Source organism: Columba livia, unplaced genomic scaffold, assembly GCF_036013475.1.
Source record: "Columba livia isolate bColLiv1 breed racing homer unplaced genomic scaffold, bColLiv1.pat.W.v2 Scaffold_82, whole genome shotgun sequence".
NCBI classification, from domain to species: Eukaryota; Metazoa; Chordata; class Aves; order Columbiformes; family Columbidae; genus Columba; species Columba livia.
In genome coordinates, this window is record NW_027043810.1 from 584,239 (window position 1) to 603,579 (window position 19,341).

Genomic DNA, 19,341 nt, shown 5'->3' on the forward strand with positions numbered 1-19,341 from the left:
AGTGTTGTACTGCATCTAGATACTGGATTTGTTAACTCCTAACAGTAGGATTTATCCTATGCTAATATGTCAGAAACAAAAAGCTCTGTGTGCTGTTGGAGGCAGGGAAATTCTGAGAGTCAGCCAAGGCATAAAGGGGAAAGTGATGGAGGAGACTGTGTTTAACAGAAAAGAAACCCATATGAATGAAGGGCCAGTAAGTACAATGCCATGCCCATTTCAGAATAAAGTGGTGTTTACTTCAGGAAGGATCTCCAGAGTTCAGGTATAGAACTCTGGGGATTTATACTCGAGATTGATTTTCATATTGCCTGTGGGCAATCAAAACAGTGTCCCTTCAGACATATTATACAGAAAACTTTGCTTTTAAAAACAAACGAATATAAGGAGTGGAACAGCTCTTTGTTTTGCCTGTTTTTTGAGAAAATACACATAACTTTCTATAAAGGTTTCCCTGATCAAAAACAGAGAGCTAAACAAATCACGTTTCTCCAAATGCTACAGGTAAGGGAACTCTTCTGTATAAATGTTAGTAATGTTCTGTGCTGGTTTGACTAAAATGAGTTAATTTTCTTCATGCAGTTAGAGACCTTTCTTTTCCATAGCTAGCACAGTTGTTGTTTGAATTTAGTTTGAGAGAAAAAGATAATACCCCAGGACAGAGTTAATGTTTTTAATTGCTCTGGTCTGAGAGCCAAGGACATACTGAGCACTCTGCCCAGAGGTGTGAGGCAGCTGGGAAGGGGGGCATAGATGGGGCAGAGCTTGACTGACATCCAGACTGATCAATAATAATAATCCATGCCATTAGCATCATGCTTCCTATTGAAGGACAGTCAGGATCTTCTTGCGCTCTCATGCTCTCTTTGTCAGAGCTGGGATGGAGACCTGTTTGGTGGAGTTCTGTTTGGGGCTTTCTTTAGTTCAGCCTTTTGCCATCCTACACAAGGCATCCTTTGTTCAGCAATCTGAAGTGCAGTTAGGTATAGAATAATGGATGAAACAACCGAAGATTCAATACGAATGCATTTCAGTAAGGTAAGCAAGGGATTAGAAATGCTAGTTGGTTTAATGGTAGAACTGGAATTATTTTGTGAACTGGGTTTTTCTCTATTTTCTCCCTATTTTCTTTCTAAAAATAGACTTGAAGATGTAGCATCCTAAGGATATAGGAAATACAAATATGATAGGAAAAAATAATGTCTTATTAGAAGCATAGCATTGTCTTGCTTGGAAAGTCCTTTAAGATAATGGAGTCCAACTGTTAACCCAGCACTGCCAGGTCCACCATTAAACCATATCCCTAAGCACCACGGCTACATGTCTTCTAAATACTTTCAGGGATAGTGACTCAACCACTTTCCTGGGCAGCCTATTCCAATGTTTGATAACCCTTTCCGTGAAGAATTTTTTCCTGTTATCCAGTCTAAACCTCTCCTGCTGAAACTTGAGGCCATTTCCTCTCACCCTAATAGAAATTAGGTCAACTGATATACTCAGAAAAAAAATCCCACTACAACAGTATTTTTATTCTGAGTGCTAGTTAGAAACAAGAAGATAGACTGTTTTTTCCCAGATCAGTCAATAGTTCTGGTAAGACACACAACCTACCTAGGATGGCCACATATGAGGAAGAAAAACTAGTTATCTCTGATAAAAGGAATAATAATTAGACATTTTGTGTTGTGGTATTCATTAGACCGTATAGAGATACATATCTTGTGTTACATTTTAACCCCTTAAAACTCAGTGAGGAATACCCAAAGGGCTCAGGAAGAAAAAGCAGAGAGACAAGAGACAGGTGAAAGCCTAGAGCTGGAACTACATGGAACGAAACACTCTTTTCCTCATTTGAAGCTTCAGCAAGGCTTCCTTCACCTGCTTGTTCCTCAGACTGTAAATCAGCGGGTTCACACTGGGGCTGACGAGACTGTAGAAAAGGGAAAGAACTTTCTCCTGCCCAGGTGAGTTACTGCTCCCAGGCCACATGTACATAAAGATGGCATTTCCATAAAACAGACTCACCACGGTCAGGTGGGAGGCACAGGTGTTGAAGGCTTTGTGCCATCCTGCTGCAGAGTGGATGGGCAGAACGGTGGACAGGATGTGCAGGTAGGAAATTAGAATTAAGGCTAAAGGGAAGAGCAGAAAGCATATGCAAACAGCAAAGATCAGGATTTTATTGGCAGTAGTGTCAGTGCAGGCCAGCCGTAAGACAGCAAGAATTTCACAGAAGAAGTGGTCAACCTCACAGAGGCCACAGAAAGGCAGGTGTAAAGCCAGAGAGGCTTGTAGTGTACCAAATATGAACCCCAAAGCCCACGAAACTGTGGCGAGGGTGAGGCACACCCTTCGGTTCATGATGAGGGCATAGCAGAGGGGATGATAGATTGCCACATAGCGATCATAAGACATCATGGCCAGCAGTATGCACTCTGTAAGTGCAAAGATTAAATAAAGATGTATCTGTGTCCCACACCCAGCAAAGGAGATGGTTCTGCCTTGTCCAAGGAGGTTCCTCAGCATACGGGGGACATTGTTGGAGACACAGCAGATGTCCACAATGGAGAGGTGGCAGAAGAAGAAATACATGGGACTGTGGAGTCAGTAGTCCGGGCAGATAAGCACAAAGACAAGTACATTTTCCATCAGAGTGGCAGAATAGAGTACAGAGAAAAGGCCAAAGAGGCAGAGTCGCAGGGCTGGGTTGCTGGAGAACCCCAGCAGGATGAATTCTGTGACAGATGTTTCATTCTGCATGCTGTGCTGGAGGCAAGGCAGCACAAAGTGCAACCATAGAGATCTGGAAGAAAGAAAATTGAAAGTTTTCTTAAGAATGTTCCTCCCTTTACTTTTCACACTGCAGTTCTGTTCTCCCTCTTTTTCCCTCTGACTCCAGTGGAAGGTGAATACTACCCATATTCACCATAGTGAGCAATGTAGATCTGAATTGCGAGATCTAATCTCTCTAATATCTGCACAAACTTTGAGGAGTTTTGAATAATTTTCCAGAACTTTACTGTATAGCTTGCCCTTATTGTCTTTCTTTTTCTGGGTTGTTGTGGGGTTCTTTTTTTTTGGGGGGGAGGTTATGTGTTGGACAAAATAACAACTTTCCGTCATGATGAAGTTGACAAGTGTCAATTAGGGTGAAAACAGAATGTCTTGAAAACAGTTATTTTAAATTAAGTCTACATTAAAATGAACGCACAGTTCACAAAATAATTCCAGTTCTACTATTAAACCGACTAGCATTTCTAATCCCTTGCTTACCTTATTGAAATGCATTCATATTGAATCTTCCCCAGTTCCAGGATATTTCTACCAGTCAGGATCTTCCCAGCATCTGAAGGGACGTAAGATTTACTTGCTGCCTACCTGCCTCTTCTTCTTCTATCTTATTAAAACAGAAGAAGTCGTTTGTTAAATCATTCTAACCAAGATACAGAAAGAACCCCACACCACCTCCTTCTGTCATTCCCCTCACAGTGCAGCATCAAGATGGTACCTACAACACTTGGATAACTTGGCCTGTAAGAGAGTTGCATGGCCTTTATTGTCCTTCCTTATCCCTGCATTTGCCTTCTCCTCAGATCCAGAGAGAATTCCTGCACACACAGACCCATAGAGGAAGTTTGACTGCAAGGGACCTCTGGGAGTCACCTGGCCCAGCTTCCCACTTCAGAAGCAGGGTACCCCCTGACTCACACTCCTTTGCATGTCTGTGTCATTCTTGCCAGGCCCTGACAACACCACCGTGGTCCTGAAGAACATTATCCAGTTCCTCATTTTGTACCACCCTGTGTAGGGAAGAGGAATGGTCTTGTTTTACAGCCTAGGTGGGTGTCGAGCTTTTCAGTGAAGAACAACTCTGCTTCAGCACAGCTGATGATGGCCTCTCCTCCAGGAACAAAAGCTCCTGCTGTTTCATCAGACCACAGTGTGCCCCTGGGCCCTCAAGCTGGTGGCTATTAGGTCCATGTCCTTTTTTGCTCCATTCAAGCTGAGGAAGTTGGACAACACGACTAAGTTTGTGACTTTTCTCCTCTTGGCTCTTGGTGTGAGATCAAGGAACACCTTGTTCATCTGGAGCGTACCGGTTCTCTCAACAAATGGGCTCTCCTATACCCTTCCATTCTATGTCAGTAGTTTACAGTCAACAAATGAAACACAGCCAGAGAAAAGGACAATGATGACTGTGACTTGGTCTTGCTATTATGATTTGTGCCCATTGTCTTGGTGAGAGAGAGACTAAGTTGTTGTTAAGTCCAGCCAGGGAGCTGATGTATCTCTGATGCTCCTCAACAGGAAAGCATCTGCCCTATTTACACCACCCAGCAAAACACTGTCCTGCATACACCCATCATAGAGCTTGAGGGAGCAGTATGTATCTGCAGGATGTGGATCCAAAATCTTGCTCAGGGGCTGGATCTTTTCCTGCTCATTCCCAAGGCTTATTTCCACTTCTCTCCCTCATATCTTCCTTGCTGGTCAGATTCAGCAAGATTACGAGCAAACATCAAGTCATTTGGCACCTGTGTAAGTACCTTTTTCTCATTTGAGAACAGGGGTGTTTGAATCCGAATTTCTTCCTTCCTGCACACCTGCAATCTAAGCCCAGCTAAAATGCCCTTCTAACCACAGTGCAAAACACATTAGAATAACTCTCTCAGAGCATGCACTTCTGCTAGCTCCAAGCATCCCTCAAGATTTTGCCTGTTCCATTTTAAAGACTGCCGCACAACTTAGCCTTGACTCATTAGGATAAGTGACAGGCATCACTAAAAGGAAGTTTATCTTTAATGACATTTTCTTCTGAAAGTAACTGTGAGCTTAATCCCTCCTGAGCTTTCATCCTTGACAGTGTGTCTCCCTTTGGCCACAAAATGTGAGCCTGTGCTCCACCCTGCCATTATGTCCCAGTGGACTCCTTATGGCTGATCCAAGCCAAGTGCACAAAATGCTGGCCTCTTTCTTTCCAGACCTTCCACCAAACCACAGGGCATAATCGCCATCACAGGCGAGGTCTACAGGAACTTCACCTGTCATATTTCAACAAAGGCCAGGTCCACGAGAGCATCTGAGCATGCAACTTGCAGCTTATTTTTGGTATGCTGAGTGATCAGGTGTTTTTTTCCAATCTCTACATCCCACAGTCCATTGTGGTTTTCTCAGCAGTAATCTCTTGTTTGTTTTGCTCCTTATGGGCCATCCTCTGGGGCCTAGGGTTTGGAACTGGGGAGGGATTTCAGTGTGGGTATCTGATAGGAGTCACTTCATCACTAGGATGTCACGGGAGGCAGAGCTGAAGAGCACAACAGGGAAGGGAGGAGCAGGTGACAATGGCTTTTCCAGGGAGCAGTTATAGATGGAGAAGTGGATGGAAGAACACAGAAGGCAATGGCTAGGAAGGGAACTGGACCTGAGCTAAGTAAAGGGTAAAATCCCGGCTTCTATCTGACAGCAAACGGGTAACAAATGCTACAGCAGTAGCGGTGGCTGTGCCTGACCAGCCATGCAGGCAACACCCTGCCAGAGCCTGAACCTAGCGTGTGGGTCTCACAGCCCTACTCAGCACTTGGGGCAGTGAAGCCAGCAGGCTGAGGCTCTGCCTGCCCAAACGGCACAGGGGAGGGTCCCACGGCACCCAAGAGGAGCTTCACAAAGTGTCATTAAGGAGCCAGTGTTTCAATGCTAACAAGTCTGATGGGGCTTCTGCAAGTGGTGCAGGTGAATACCCAGTGCTGTTGTCTTGCTGGGACACAAACCACAGTGGGGGTTGTTAAAAGTTAAGACTTCTATTGCAAAGCATTTACCCGTCTGCTGGTGACGATGTTACTGGCTGACCACACAGGGCCACCAGACATTACTAGGTGAAGACCCTGGGATGTGAGCAAAGCCAGCGCAACAGCAGACAGTTCCTTCCCCAAGACAAGGACAGATGATGACCTCTGCTTCTTGACCTTCTTTGGCCATGCACAGCCAGCACCACCTGCTCTGCAGCTTTCTCCTCCTGCCACAGCCCAAGGGTCTCTCAGCACAGCTGCTGCAGGCATGGGTGCAGGGATCGTGGGCATGGCAGACAAGGTGGGGGAAGAAAGCCCCCAGCTTTTGCTGTAGCTCCTCCTTGTTTACCTTCCCAGTGACCCTTATTGATCTCATGATGCCTGTGCAGAGTGCAAACACACCTCAACATTGGCCTCGTCCACTCTCATGTCTGTAATAAATGTAACCCTTCTTCTGTTTGCACACACATGCACAAATGCATCTACACATTTATTTTAATGGCAACATGTCAGGAATAAAAGCTCAGCTCGTGCTGGTGTTATGCTGAATCCAAAGCTGTGTTACTGTCATTGGGATTACTGGACTGTAATCAGGATCAAGAAGCAAGGGTCACTCTTTTGGAAAGACCAAAACTGCCCCGTTACATTTCATTATGCATGAGAAGGGTAAGACAGAGGGCTCTTCCCAGTCATTATCTCTAGCTCTTCCTCTGTCTTGCCCCAGCAAATATGGGATCTTGTCCTCTCCCACTTTCCCATGTTGGCCGTGATAATTCTCTCTATAGCTTCAGGGTCCCCTTTCATCCAAAACCTTGAATCTACAGCTGTGTGCCATTTCTGACCCCTTTTCCTCTCTGAAGTTGCTTCCTTCTTCTTTTTGCATCTGTTTCCTCTCCCCTCACCTGCCTTGAAGGCTCTGAAAATGCCTGATGCCATTTACAGCACATCTGCAAGTGCCCCCTCAGAGTCCCTATGCTCTGCCAAACTGTCTAAGCCCACATGCCCCATTCACTGCCCAGTCCCACTGTCATGTGTTCTCCCACAGTGCCCCGTGCACTGGGAACAAGCCCACTAATTTGGAGAAGCCTGCTTCCTCCTGTCACAGCCATGCTGGAGGAAGATAGAATGGGGCTGAACTCAGGGAGAGGACTAGAAGCCACTGAGCCAACAGGGCCATTAGCAGAGACCTTGGAAGCAGTGACAAGCCTGGACTTTGCAAGTCTGAGAGACAGCATCTGTTCTCCCATCCTCTACTCCAGTCTTGCCCCATAGCTAGGAAATATACCTTGCAACTAAACAAGTGCAGAAAATGGTTGTAAAGCAAAGGAGAAAGCAAATCCTTGTCAGGAATAAATGGTCAGAGACTTACTCTCTCTTGAAAAATTTGAAAACTCCTTTTACGGGACAGAAATCTTAGTGTAGTTATTTAACACACCTCAAAGGATATACCAGGTTACCTTGCTCCAGGTATCAGGAAAGGAGAGCACCAAAACATGGGTTATCCATGGCTTATTTTCAGATTTCTAGGTGTGGAGTGTTTTCTTTATATCCTTTGGCTGACTCTAAATACTGAAAATACTTTCAATCTCCCAGTGTTGTAGCCGATGACTTTGTCACATCTGGAGCACTCATTAATAGTCAGGAATACCTGTTTTGTAAATTCCCCTTGGTATCAGTATTTATGTCAGTACCATTGACATGAGTAAGAAGAAGTTTCTGGTGCCACTGGGATAATTTCCCTGCTGCCTAGAGATGTTTATGTGCTACGCATTGTCTCTGAGGCTTAAAGACAATGGGAGATGATGGATGTGTGTCTTTCTTTGTCTCCATGGGAAACCACTTCTCGAACACGTTAGTAGAACAAGATTGAAAGGGGAATGTGTTTCAACGATTCTTGAATCAAAGCTCGTCGTGCCCTGAGTTTCTATAAAATCCCTCAACGAGTTGTGTCACCTGTTTGTAACAGCTTTGAATGGGATGCACTCACCTATGGAAACTAGACAACAGGCTTCCTATGGCATATGTGCACTTCCTCTCTCTTCCTTCTACTCTCCTGGAGTTCCAGGGAAAACTAACTTCAGTCTAAATGTATAGGATACATAGTGGTGCCTGTCAGGACCAGTTGCCCTCCAGGCAGGTTGCAGCCCTCCTTCTCAGCAGGGGTAGCCTGCAGCCTCACTTTGCAGAGCTTTATGCCCATGCCCAGCTGTGTGCCCTTGTCCAGCCAGAAGACATTAGTCTGACACACAGCATGAAAGGCCCCAAGACCCACATGGCCTTGCAAAAGCTTTTATTACACACTTAGACCATAGAGATGGATTTGCCAAGAGCATTTCAAACAAGATAGCCCTTGCCTTGCCTGGTTGGTGTGCGGCAAGAGCTTCTGCTTTCTCCTTAGTTGACAACAGCGGTGGCAGTGGCAGGTGCAGCCCTTTGCCTGGGGCACCTCTTTGTACTCTTGGTTGTCTTCTTTCCGGAGCGTGCGGCCAGGCGCTGGCTTTGGGGGCCAGCCTTGCCATGCTGCCTGCGCATGCTGCCTCGCGTGAGCTTCTTGAGCACAAAGCTCCTTTGCATTGCCATCTTCAAGTGCAATGGAGATATGCGCTGCTGCTTTTTCTCCTTGGAAATCTTTGCAGCCTCGTCCATGGTCTTGTGTGTCACACACTGCAGCACTGCAGCCAGATAGACGGGGGCCCTGGCTCCAAGGCGCTCAGCAAAGTGGCCTCTGCGCAGCTGCCTGTCTACACGGCTCACAGGGAAGAGCAGCCCAGCCCGGGAGGACCGTGAGGAGCGGCTCTTTTTGGCCTTGGCTTCAGTGCCTTTGGAGGGCTCCTCAGAACGTGTCACTTCAGGCTCCCTCGCCTGCTCAGACACTGTGCAGACCTCCTGTTCTCCGGACATGCTGCTTGCAGCTTGCTCCCGCAGGTATGTCCCTGTTGCGTCTTCCCGTGCCCTGCTTCCTTGCCCACCTGTCCTCCTTGCTGGCCTTTGCTGGTGGCTCCTGCCTCTGGGCTCAGGCTGCCTGCACCTGTCCTTGCTGGCCTGGCCAAGCCTTGTCTGGGCAGGACGTCCCCACGGGCTCTGGACAGGACAGACCCCGCTTTGGCCGAGACCCTTGGAAGAAGAGCTCAGGCTGAGCCCCTCTCCTGTGCAGGCTCAGGCCCTTTGCTCACCTGGGCAGCAGGAACAAGCGTTCTACTAGGGCAGAGACCAATAGGAAAGGACTTGCTCTATGACATCACCTCCCCGCTTGTGACATCCTCCCTGCTGCCTCTGCCCTTTGTGGGTGAGCTCAGGGAGCAGCTCCACTCCTGTTTTGCATGGGAGAGGCTTGGCATGGGAGGAGCTGCTACATAGCCATCTCTCCTCTCCTCTCCTCTCCTCTCCTCTCCTCTCCTCTCCTCTCCTCTCCTCTCCTCTCCTCTCCTCTCCTCTCCTCTCCTCTCCTCTCCTCTCCTCTCCTCTCCTCTCCTCTCCTCTCCTCTCCTCTCCTCTCCTCTCCTCTCCTCTCCTCTCCTCTCCTCTCCTCTCCTCTCCTCTCCTCTCCTCTCCTCTCCTCTCCTCTCCTCTCCTCTCCTCTCACTTATTGCTTTTCTCCCTGGCTCTACCCAGTGACAGCTCTCCTTCAGCACTTGCCTGTCGCCTCCAACCAAAACCCATATTGCCACCCCTGGGGAGAAGATCTCCTTCCCCATGTCATGGGATACCAGAGCCACAGGCTGTCATGGGTCCCACCTTTCAAGACATATCACCCCCGAAGTGTCATTTGTAGAGGCTTATTAAGCAGTAACAAAGCCTAGACTTCAAAAGTTTCAGTGCCAGTATCCATTCTCCCCTCTTCCATTCCAGTCTTGCCCCTTTCCTGTAAAAATACCTTGTAATTGAAGCCAACAGGGAAACACCAGTGAAACACCTCAAAGAAATTAAGTGGTTTTCCTCTGAGAAGGTGACGTGGCCAACAGTCCAGCTGTAGTGCCTCTACGCCAATGCACACAGCATGGGGAACAAACAGGAGGAGTTGGAAGCCACCATGCTGCTAGAAAGCTATGGCCTAGTCACTGTTACTGAAATTTTTTGGGATGAATCCCATGACTGTAGTGTGGCTATCAATGGCTACAGGCTGTTCTGAAGGGACAGGCAAGGAAGGAAGGGTGGAGCAGTTGCCCTCTACACCAAGAGATGGATAGAGTGCAAAGAGATGTCTCTGAAGAATAGCCACAAACAGGTTGAAAGCTTATGGTCAAGAGTTAGAGACCTAGGCAACAAGGGAACCTTGCATTTGGTATCTGCTACAGGCCACCCTGTCAAGGGGAACCTATTGACAAAGCCTCCTTCCTCCAGCTACAGGAGGTATCGTGCTCACAGGCTCTTCTGCTGGAGGACTTCAACCACCCTGACATCTGCTGGTAAAGTAGCACGATGAGCTGTAGGCAATCCTGGAGTGCATTGGGGATAACTTCCTAAGCCAGGTAATAAAGAGCCCTACCAGGGGGGGATGTATAACTGCACATGATGGTCACCAATGCAAGTGAGCTAACTGGTGACATCCAGATTGGAGGCAGCCTGGGCTTCAGTGGTCAGGCAGCAGTGGAGTTTGCAGATCTGAGGAATATGTGTCAGGCAAAGAGTAAAGTCAGGACCCTGAATTTTAGGAAAACCAACTTCCAGCTGTTCAAGGAATTAGTCAATAGGACCCCCTGGGAAACTGCTCCCAGGATGAGGGAGCAGAACAGATGGGCAGATTTTAAGAGATGCTTTCCATAGAGCACAAGAACTCTAGATTCCCAGGTGTAAGAAATCAGGTAAGGAAGGCAAGAAGCTGGCATGGCTGAGTCCAGACCTGCTGGTCCAACTAAAGGGCAGGAAGGAAATGTGCAGGCACTGGAAGCAGGAACAGGTATCCTGGGAAGAGATAGGGACACTGCTCTGTTGTGCAGAGATAAGGCCAGGAAGGCCAAGGTGCAGCTGGAGCTGAACTTAGCAAGGGATGCAAAGAATAACATGAAAGATTTCTACAGGTATGTCAACCAGAAATGTGTCAACCAGAAAAGAAAGGTCAGAGAAGGTGTAACCCCCCCAATTAGCAAGACTGGCAAACTGGTAACAGTGGACGAGGAGAGGCTGAGGTACTCAATAACTTTTTTTGCCTCAGTCTTCACTGGCAAGCTTCTTTCCACACTTCTCGAGTGGACGAACTGCAAGATGGAGACTGGGGGAACAAAGTCCCTCCCACACTAAGAGAATATCTGGTTTGTGACCACTTGAGGAAAATGAACATGGGACCTGATGAGATGCATCCCAGAGTCCTGAGGGAACTGGCTGATGTAAAACCAATGGCAGTTATATGAAGCCCCTGGTGACTGGAAAAAGGGAAACATTGCACTCATTTTTTTAAATGGTAGAAGGGAAGACCCCAGGAATTACTGACTTGTCATCCTCACCTCTGTGCCTGGGAACAGATTCTCCTAGAAACTATGCTAAGACACATGGGGGACAGGGAGGTGATTTAAGACAGCCAGCACGGCTTCATCAAGGGCAAGTCCTGCCTGACCAACCTAGTGGCCTTCTGTGATGAAATGGCTACATCAATGGACAAGGGAAGAGCTACAGGTGTCATATATCTGGCCTTTTGCAAAGCCTTTGACACGGTCCTCCACAATTTCTCTCTAAATTGGAGAGGTACATATTTGATAGGTGGACTGTTTGGTGGATGAGGAGCTGACTGGATTGTTGTATGCAGAGAGTAGTGGTCAATAACTCAATGTCTGGATGGACATGGGTGACAAATGGTGTTCCTCGGGGGTCTGTATTGGGACCAGTACTGTTCAGTATCTTCATCAATGACATAGAAAATGGGATCGAGTGCACCCTCAGCAAGTTTGTGGATAGCACCAAGCTAAGTGGCACAGTTGACATGCCTGAGGGATGGAATGCCATCCAGAGGGACCTGGACAAGCTTGAGAAGTGGGCCCATGCGAACCTCACGAGGTTCAACACGGTCGAGTGTAAGGTCCTGCACCTTGGTTAGGACAATCCCCAGTATCAACACAGGCTGGGGGATAAAGGGATTGAGAGCAGCCCTGCAGAGAAAGACTTTGGGTGCTGGTGGATGAAAAGCTGGACGTGAGCTGGCAATGTGCTCTTGCAGACCAGAAGGCGAATCATATCTTAGGCTGCATCCAAAGGACCACAGCCAGAAGGTCAAGGGAGATGATTCTGCCCCCCTACTGTGTTCTTGTGAGACCCTACCTGGAGTCCTGTGTCCAACTCTGGAGACCTCAGTACAGGAAAGACATGGACCTGTTGGAGGAGGTGCAGAGCAGGGCCACGAAAATGATCAGAGGACTGGAACACCTCTCCTATGAGGAAAGGCTGAAGGAGTTGGGGTTCTTCAGCCTGGAGAAGAGAATGCTCTGGGGAGATGTTATTGTAGTCTGTTAGTACTTCAAGACAGTCAATAGGAAAGACGGGAACAAACTTTTTATCAGGGCCTGTAGCAATAGGACAAGAAATAATGGCTTTAAATTAAAAAAGGGGAGATTTGGACTAGATATAAGAAATTTTTTTTACAGGGAGGGTTGAGAAACACTGGAACATGTTGCCCAGAAAAGTGGCAAATTGCCCATCCCTGAAAACATTCAAGGCCAGGCTGGAGGGGGCTCTGAGCAACCTGATCTAGTTGAAGACGTCCCTAATCATTGCAGGGGGGTTGGACTAGATGGCCTTTGAAGGTCCCTTCCAACCCAAACTATTCTATGTTTCTATTATTTGTGTCAAGTGTGTGAGAGAGAAATGCAGAGACTCCCCATGTGAGTTAAGTTTCAACGAGTCGTTGACATTGTGTCTGAGAAGTTGCACTTATGTGACAGATACTGTGATGAAGGATGTTTAAAAACAAATCTTTGGGTAAAGGGAAGAATACCTTCTCTTCCCAGAAGATATTGGCCTTTGTTTTTCTCATTTCCTTTGATTTTCATTGAAGTTTCCCAGTTTTTATCTTTGTATGTAGACCTTCATGTCACAAAGCTATTAGGTACATGGCTTAAACTCCCCTGGAGTCTTAGTTGGACAGCAGGTAAATAAGAAACTATATTAATTTATTATTACTATTAATACTCATAGAGCTATTTTTATGTGAAGACTCTTTGAGAGTGTGAAATATTTTCAAACCTTGTAGTATTTCAAGGTACAATGATGTATTTGGGAAAAGAGCAGCTTTTCTAATTGATTTACTTGTGATAGTATGATTTCATTTCTTATGATCATTCTTTCCAGCAGAACTTTGTTGCATACATGAGAAAAGGAAATCAAATCCTCACAACAGAATTAATCCTGTTTAAATTTCCCAGGTTTCCGCCTGCCATCCAATATTCACAGTATCACACGCAGTATCACAGTATGTTTGGGATTGGAAGGGACCTCAAAAGATCATCTAGTCCAATCCCCCTGCTGGAGCAGGAACGCCTAGGTGAGGTCGCACAGGAACATGTCCAGGTGGGTTTTGAATGTCTCCAGAGAAAGGGACTCCACAACCTCCCTGGGCAGCCTGTTCCAGTGCTCTGTCACCCTTACTGAGAAGAAGTTTTTTCTCAAATTTAAGTGGAACCTCTTGTGTTCCAGCTTGTTCCTGTGTTCCTTGTTCCTGTGTTCCTTGTTCCTGTGTTCCTCGTGTTCCAGCTAGTTCCTGAGCAGTGGTTCCCCAGCCAGCTTTCCCAAAAATGTATATTGAGCATGACTTCATACAGTATGGAATATCCCTTTGACCAGTTTGGGTCAGCTGTCCGCGGCACCCCCTCTCAGCTTCTTGCGCACGTGACACAGCATGTGTCGAAGGTTTTGATTGCGGGGTGACAATAAAACCCTGGTAGATGTATTGTTAACCTCCTCTCCTCCCCCCACTTCCCCCTTTCGCCCCTCCCTCTCCCCGCTTCCTACTAAGGACAGGCGATCGGGAGAAAAAGAAGGACAAAGAGAAGAGAGTTGGAAAAATTAAAAATATTTTACTAATGCTACTAATAAGAATAGAGAAATAATACAAAATATACAAAACCAATCTTGAAAGTCTCAGCAACTGCAGAGCCAGCACCCAAAGTCCTGGATTGGACTCTGCAGCCAACCGGAGCTGGATTCAGTCTGTCACTAGGCCTCATTTTGCAGGGAAGACTAGCAAGGTCCTCTCCAAATGTCAGCCATAAGCAAAAAGGGAAAAAGGGACGAGATCCTCGTGATCTCCCACTTTTATATGAAGTATTCACGTGAACGGAATGTTATACACAGCTGGTCAGTTTCTTGGTCACCTGTTTCTCGTTGCCCCTCTCACGAGATGTCCATCCATGCTTATCAATAACTTCGCATTCCATTGCTATGTTTACCAAAACATGTATCTGGTTCTCCAGGAAAATGCAGCTAATATGAAGGCTTTAGCTGACAGGCAGATTCACTAAAAGAGAAACTTGTTTTTTAACAAATCCAGGACAATGAGAAGCTGAAAAGTCCTTGACTACTTAGCAACAACTAAAACGCCAGTGTATTATCAACATTATTCTCATTCTAGATCCAAAACACAGTACTATACCAGCTACTAGGTAGATAATTAACTCTATCCCAGCTAAAACCAGGACAGTTACTTATACTGTAACAACTTACTTGTTAAACTCTGTAGATTGTATCCTGAACAAACAAGAACATGCAACTGGCCCTTAAGACCTTTGGCTAAAAATAGTTTACTGAGAGCATATTTAGGGCTCATTTAGAAAGCTAGTTTAACCTTTTGAGAACTCCTGACCCAATCTAACAATGTCATGGAAAGAAAAGGCTGTGGTATCAAATGCATAATGGCAAAATCTTGCCTGTTCAGCATGTTCTGCAAATTAAGTGCTCCTCAGGAATCACTGTCATGCAAGACAACTTCCAGTGAACGGAGGACAGTAGAAGCATGACTTCAGAAATCCATACAGGATAGCAGTATTTGGAACTCTCCTTCCTAGGCAACTGCTTGAACACAGATTTCCTTCTACTGTGCCATTTTTGTCCCCTCTAGAACGTAATCTTTCTAGGATTTCCAGCTCCTTATGGTGTTTTTTAAGAAGTGATTAGGAGGATGCCGACGCAGTCAGACCTGCAACAGGCATCAGTATGGTGATACCAGTATGCTTGATACGTCTGCCTCAGATATCCTCCTGTTACCCATTGAAAGCACCCTGCTCTTTCCGTATCTTTCCGACTGAACAAGTTGTTTTGACATGTGTCAGAACAACATGTTTACTTTATGGTCCTGATTAGGTTGTGGTAATCGAGGGGAGGGATGCCCATCAGGTACTCTTGGGCAGCCCAAATAATGATTTGCATACTTGATTATCCCATTCCTTGTCCATCCCATTCTCCGCTGCAATTTCCTCCATAGGTCTCCATGGAGATGCCTGCTTCCTCCTGCTCCTAATTACTTTTTCTCACTTTTTCTCACTGATCCCAATATTAATATGTGTGTTACCTAACTTTAGATTTATGATACTGTTATCTAGGTAATTTTTGCCTTATATGTTATTACTGATATAATCTAATGATGGCTGGCTTTGCAAAATTCTTGCCACCAGTGCTTCCCTCCAATTATCGGTGAAGTGCAATGATTTCTCACTTAAACTGCCCCTTAATAACCTGAGAAATCCAACCATTCTTCATGGTGATGTCTGTAACTCTTCTCAACCTCCCACGCTGTTTCTTGCTATGTCGGGCAATTTCTCATGCCATAGCCAGTAGTTTCTGATGCCTTGGTTGTTAGTTTAACCTCAGGGCAGGGCATAGTCAGCAGCCTGCATGTGCCTGCAGCCCTAGCAGTTGACATGAGAGTTTTTCAAACATAAACGCGCCCCCAAGAAGAGGCAGCACAGGTCCTGGGCTGAGAGTCCACCACATCTGCAATCTGAGGATGCAGCAGAGGGAACAGTTTCTCAGCCTCCCCCCAAACCAGTATGACAGAATTCTTCCTGATTTCTTCCTGGAAACTGGATTTCCTCATTTCTTCATTGCACAAATTCTGCTGGTTTTGGTGTTCTCCATGTGCTCTCACTGGCAGTATTCATATAGTGGTGATAATAAGGGTAGATTGTTCCCTCATTTCTCCATGTACTCCTTCCCCTCTGCTCTGCCCTTCTCAGAGACATAGTATACCTTTGTCACCACCCCCAGCATACTTTGTAAGAAACCAAAAGGTCCTTTCCTTCATGGGACATCCTATCTAGATTTTTTTTTTGCCTCGGCTTTTGGTACACCACCAATTGCATACTCTTGAGCACCAGTTGGTTACGATCTTTGTCAGTATCCAGGCCCTTGCAATTATGTCATCATAAACCACAGCTTCCGCCTTCTGCTTGCAACTTTTTCAGCATGGACTGAATTTCTGTTCTCAGTAACAGAGACATGCATCATTTATCTTTCTGCAAGTAGAATAAAACTATCCATTTCGTCTGTGTTCTGGCAGCACATCTTAAGCTGGTGTGTGCCAGGAACTGCATAAACACTTATTTTTCTCATTTGTGCTTTGCCTGTATTTTGGTCCTTCTGCTTCATTCTGCTTTCTTCCCTTCTAATTCTCAACAGCATTCTAAAGATCCTTCCATTGAGAGAAGGTGGAAAGCCTTCTCCACTTGTGTGTCTAACTTAACTGTGGTTATTTAGCACTTTGGACGTGCCTCCATCATCTACTTGCAGCTCAAACCCCGGGTATATCCTGAATGAGGGTGTTCTGATTTCTATCACCTACGCAGTGGTAACTCACTTGCTGAAACCACCAGTGTACAGCCTGTGGAAGAAAGATGCACAAGTAGCATCCCCCAAAAAAAGCTTTCTTGTGAAAAACAAATCTTTGGAGCCCATGAAATTTAGCAGGGAGTAAATTTGAAAAATCCGTACAGATGGAAAACCTGTATTTCAGTTAGCTGAGAGGTGTGATGCAATCTTTTTCCTGACCAAAACTTTTGAGACAAACAAAGGAAAGCTGTGTGGAGAAGGCAGAGAAGCAGTGTAGTAGAAATGGGCAGCAGAGACCTACGGTGGTCTTCCACAGTACGGGTCAGAAGCAGCAGTGGGCAGCTTTCCATCTGCAGAGTATCTGGGGAGGGAGGGGAGGTGTCAGGTCCTGCTTCCACACAGCCTGAGACAAAGAAAATGGGTAAAACAGATCTGTTGAGGCATGTATAGTGGCTAATTCATGTCTCACAGATAGGCATCCTGCATGACTGATTCACAGTGCAGCCAGGTAGGTGTATTACTGCTGTCTTCCCTAGGCTGAAAGATAAAGCATTGCCTTGTAGAAAAGTTGTGTGATTAAACACTCATCCCCACAAACACAATGAATGGAATTAAGAAGAAGGAACAAGAGCAGGTGGGGAAACCCTGGTAACCTGACAACGGCTACACAAAGCACCTTGACCTGGGTCCTCCCAGAGCTGCCACAGTGACCATTGTGGAGGACTGAGACCCACCAGGTGAGTCAGTGGTAGGGACTCACAGACTGCCTAGGGCTACAGAACTCATTACTGGATCATGGGAAGAGCATTTTGAGATTGTGTGAGACATTTTACAGGATATTTAGGGTAAGAATCAAAGGTGTTAATGGAGGAATCAAGGTGCTTTAGGGAGGAACAATTGGAAAAGAAAAGGTGTCATGAAGGCACCCCAAAAGTCAATTTAGGCAGACAATAAGCTCCAAACAGACTTCATTTTAACCAGAGCTGTTTAGCAGATAAACAACTAGAAACTAGGTTTATACAAAATTATTCAGCACTCCAACAACATTACAAAACACAGGTTCAGATACCAGTTAGGAGTTCAGTTACTACACAGCTGATTCAAAGTCAGGGGATCAGATCCCAAAACTCTAGGGTAATGATTCAAAATGCGCATCTTCGCGCTCTTACAAAGTGAGGACTGTCAAGGGTACCCAGAAGATTGCTTACCAGTTTGGCAATGTGTATCAGTCCTCACAGATTGATCCTTAGATGGACAGACTAAGGAGGACAGTCTTTCACTGAAGACCCACTGCTTTGAGGAAGACCACCTCAATAGGGGTCTCCAGTGTGGGCTCCATTTATACCCTAGTTGAATCTGAGCTGTGGCCATTTATTTTAGTTGTCCAGAAACTTTTCTCAGTCAAGGCATCTAATTGGTCAAAGGCCCTGTCTGTCAACCAAGGGGCATGTGCATGACTATAGTGGTCCATCAGCCTGTTGCTTTCAGGGATGGGAGGGAACTGCATCTGCCACAAAGGAAAAATGGGATAAAAGGGGCTGGTTGTTTGTGAACAGTACACCTGTCTGGCCATGCCAGGTCACTGCAGTCTCTTCTGTCATCTTATTAAACTCTTGTTCCTGACTCTTCTGGGTGATTTGCTGTCTATTCTGTGTGCACCTATGTGTGTGGAGGTCTGAGTGCCAGTCACTGGTGAGTGACCCCTGGGTCAAAAAGGGTCTTGAGTGTCAGATGCCAGCAACTAGGGAGACTGGAGAGTGTGCCTATGGCGTGGGTGTGGCTGTGTGCATGTCAGTGTGTAGTCACTAGCTGATATCGGGCTGGACCAGCCATCAAGGAGGATAAGAGGTTTGACAGCCAGGTATTGGAGTGGCTCTAAGTCTGAACTGGATACTGGAGAGGCCAGAGGGTCTGAGAGCCAGATACTGGACGAATTAAGAGGTCCAAGCCACCTAACGGAGAGACTGGTCAGCTACTGGGAAGGCCACTTGTTTGTGTATGTGTGTGGATGAAACCAGGAGACCAGGAGATCCAGGAGCCAGTTACTGAATAGATTAAGCATAGATTGAGGCCAGTTATTAGAGGGATCCATATGGTGTCCGTGCATACATGTGTGTAGGTCTGAATACCAGCAACTGGAATGGCACTGCAGCTCATGGGGTCTTTTCTGTTGAGATACCAGAAACTGAGGAGACCAGGAGATCCCCGAGCCAACTACTGATTAGACTGGCTGTCTCAGATCAGCTACTGAAGAAATCTATGTTTTCATATGTATGTATATGAAAATATGTAAATATTATAAATATTAATATTTTACACACAAACACCTATTTCCACTAACAAGTTTTCAGCCTGACCAGCTCGAGAGGTTGTCACAGATGTACATCAAAACTAACCCAAAGAAAGGGTAAACTCAAACAAACTTTATTTCATCACAAAACTGAAACCAAACAGAAACCAATGAATAAAGGGAGTAATCCAAACTCAAACAACACTCCGACAACTTTTAACACACTACAAGTTTGGCGTACCAGTCAGGGAGATTATTGCTGCACAACAGCTCACAAGAATGATGATCCAAAGTGTGCATGTACTCGCTCTCAAAGGGAAACTCTCACTCTAGGGTACCCAGAAGATAGAATCACTCACCTGGTGGTGTGGGTGGTGACGGAGCATCCAGGGGGACTCGAGGGCTCACTCAAAGATATATTCAGAAGAAACCACCACTCACCAAGAGGAGTGGGACAGGGGCTGGTGAAGACACTCAGTCCCGGGACATTTCCTTGGATGGTGTCCCAGTTCCAAAGGG

General features: G+C 46.1%; 3 protein-coding genes across 3 annotated transcripts in view; all 3 read right to left on the minus strand.

Annotated features, from left to right (window-relative positions):
* LOC135578136 (ovostatin-like) overlaps positions 1-19,341 on the minus strand; it is a 78,701-nt gene that overhangs the window by 49,513 nt on the left and 9,847 nt on the right. The gene's annotated exons all lie outside the window — the stretch shown is intronic.
* Positions 846-7,968, minus strand: LOC102096873 (olfactory receptor 2A2-like). Its single transcript, XM_013369477.3, has 2 exons — positions 3,274-7,968; positions 846-2,803 (listed from the first exon to the last, which is right to left on the minus strand). The coding sequence occupies exon 2, from the start codon at positions 2,590-2,592 to the stop codon at positions 1,822-1,824; it is 771 nt and encodes a 256-aa protein (XP_013224931.3). The 5' UTR covers positions 2,593-2,803; positions 3,274-7,968; the 3' UTR covers positions 846-1,821.
* Positions 8,060-9,512, minus strand: LOC102086681 (histone H2A.v2). Its single transcript, XM_005509785.3, has 2 exons — positions 9,494-9,512; positions 8,060-8,941 (listed from the first exon to the last, which is right to left on the minus strand). The coding sequence occupies exons 1-2, from the start codon at positions 9,510-9,512 to the stop codon at positions 8,181-8,183; spliced, it is 780 nt and encodes a 259-aa protein (XP_005509842.3). The 3' UTR covers positions 8,060-8,180.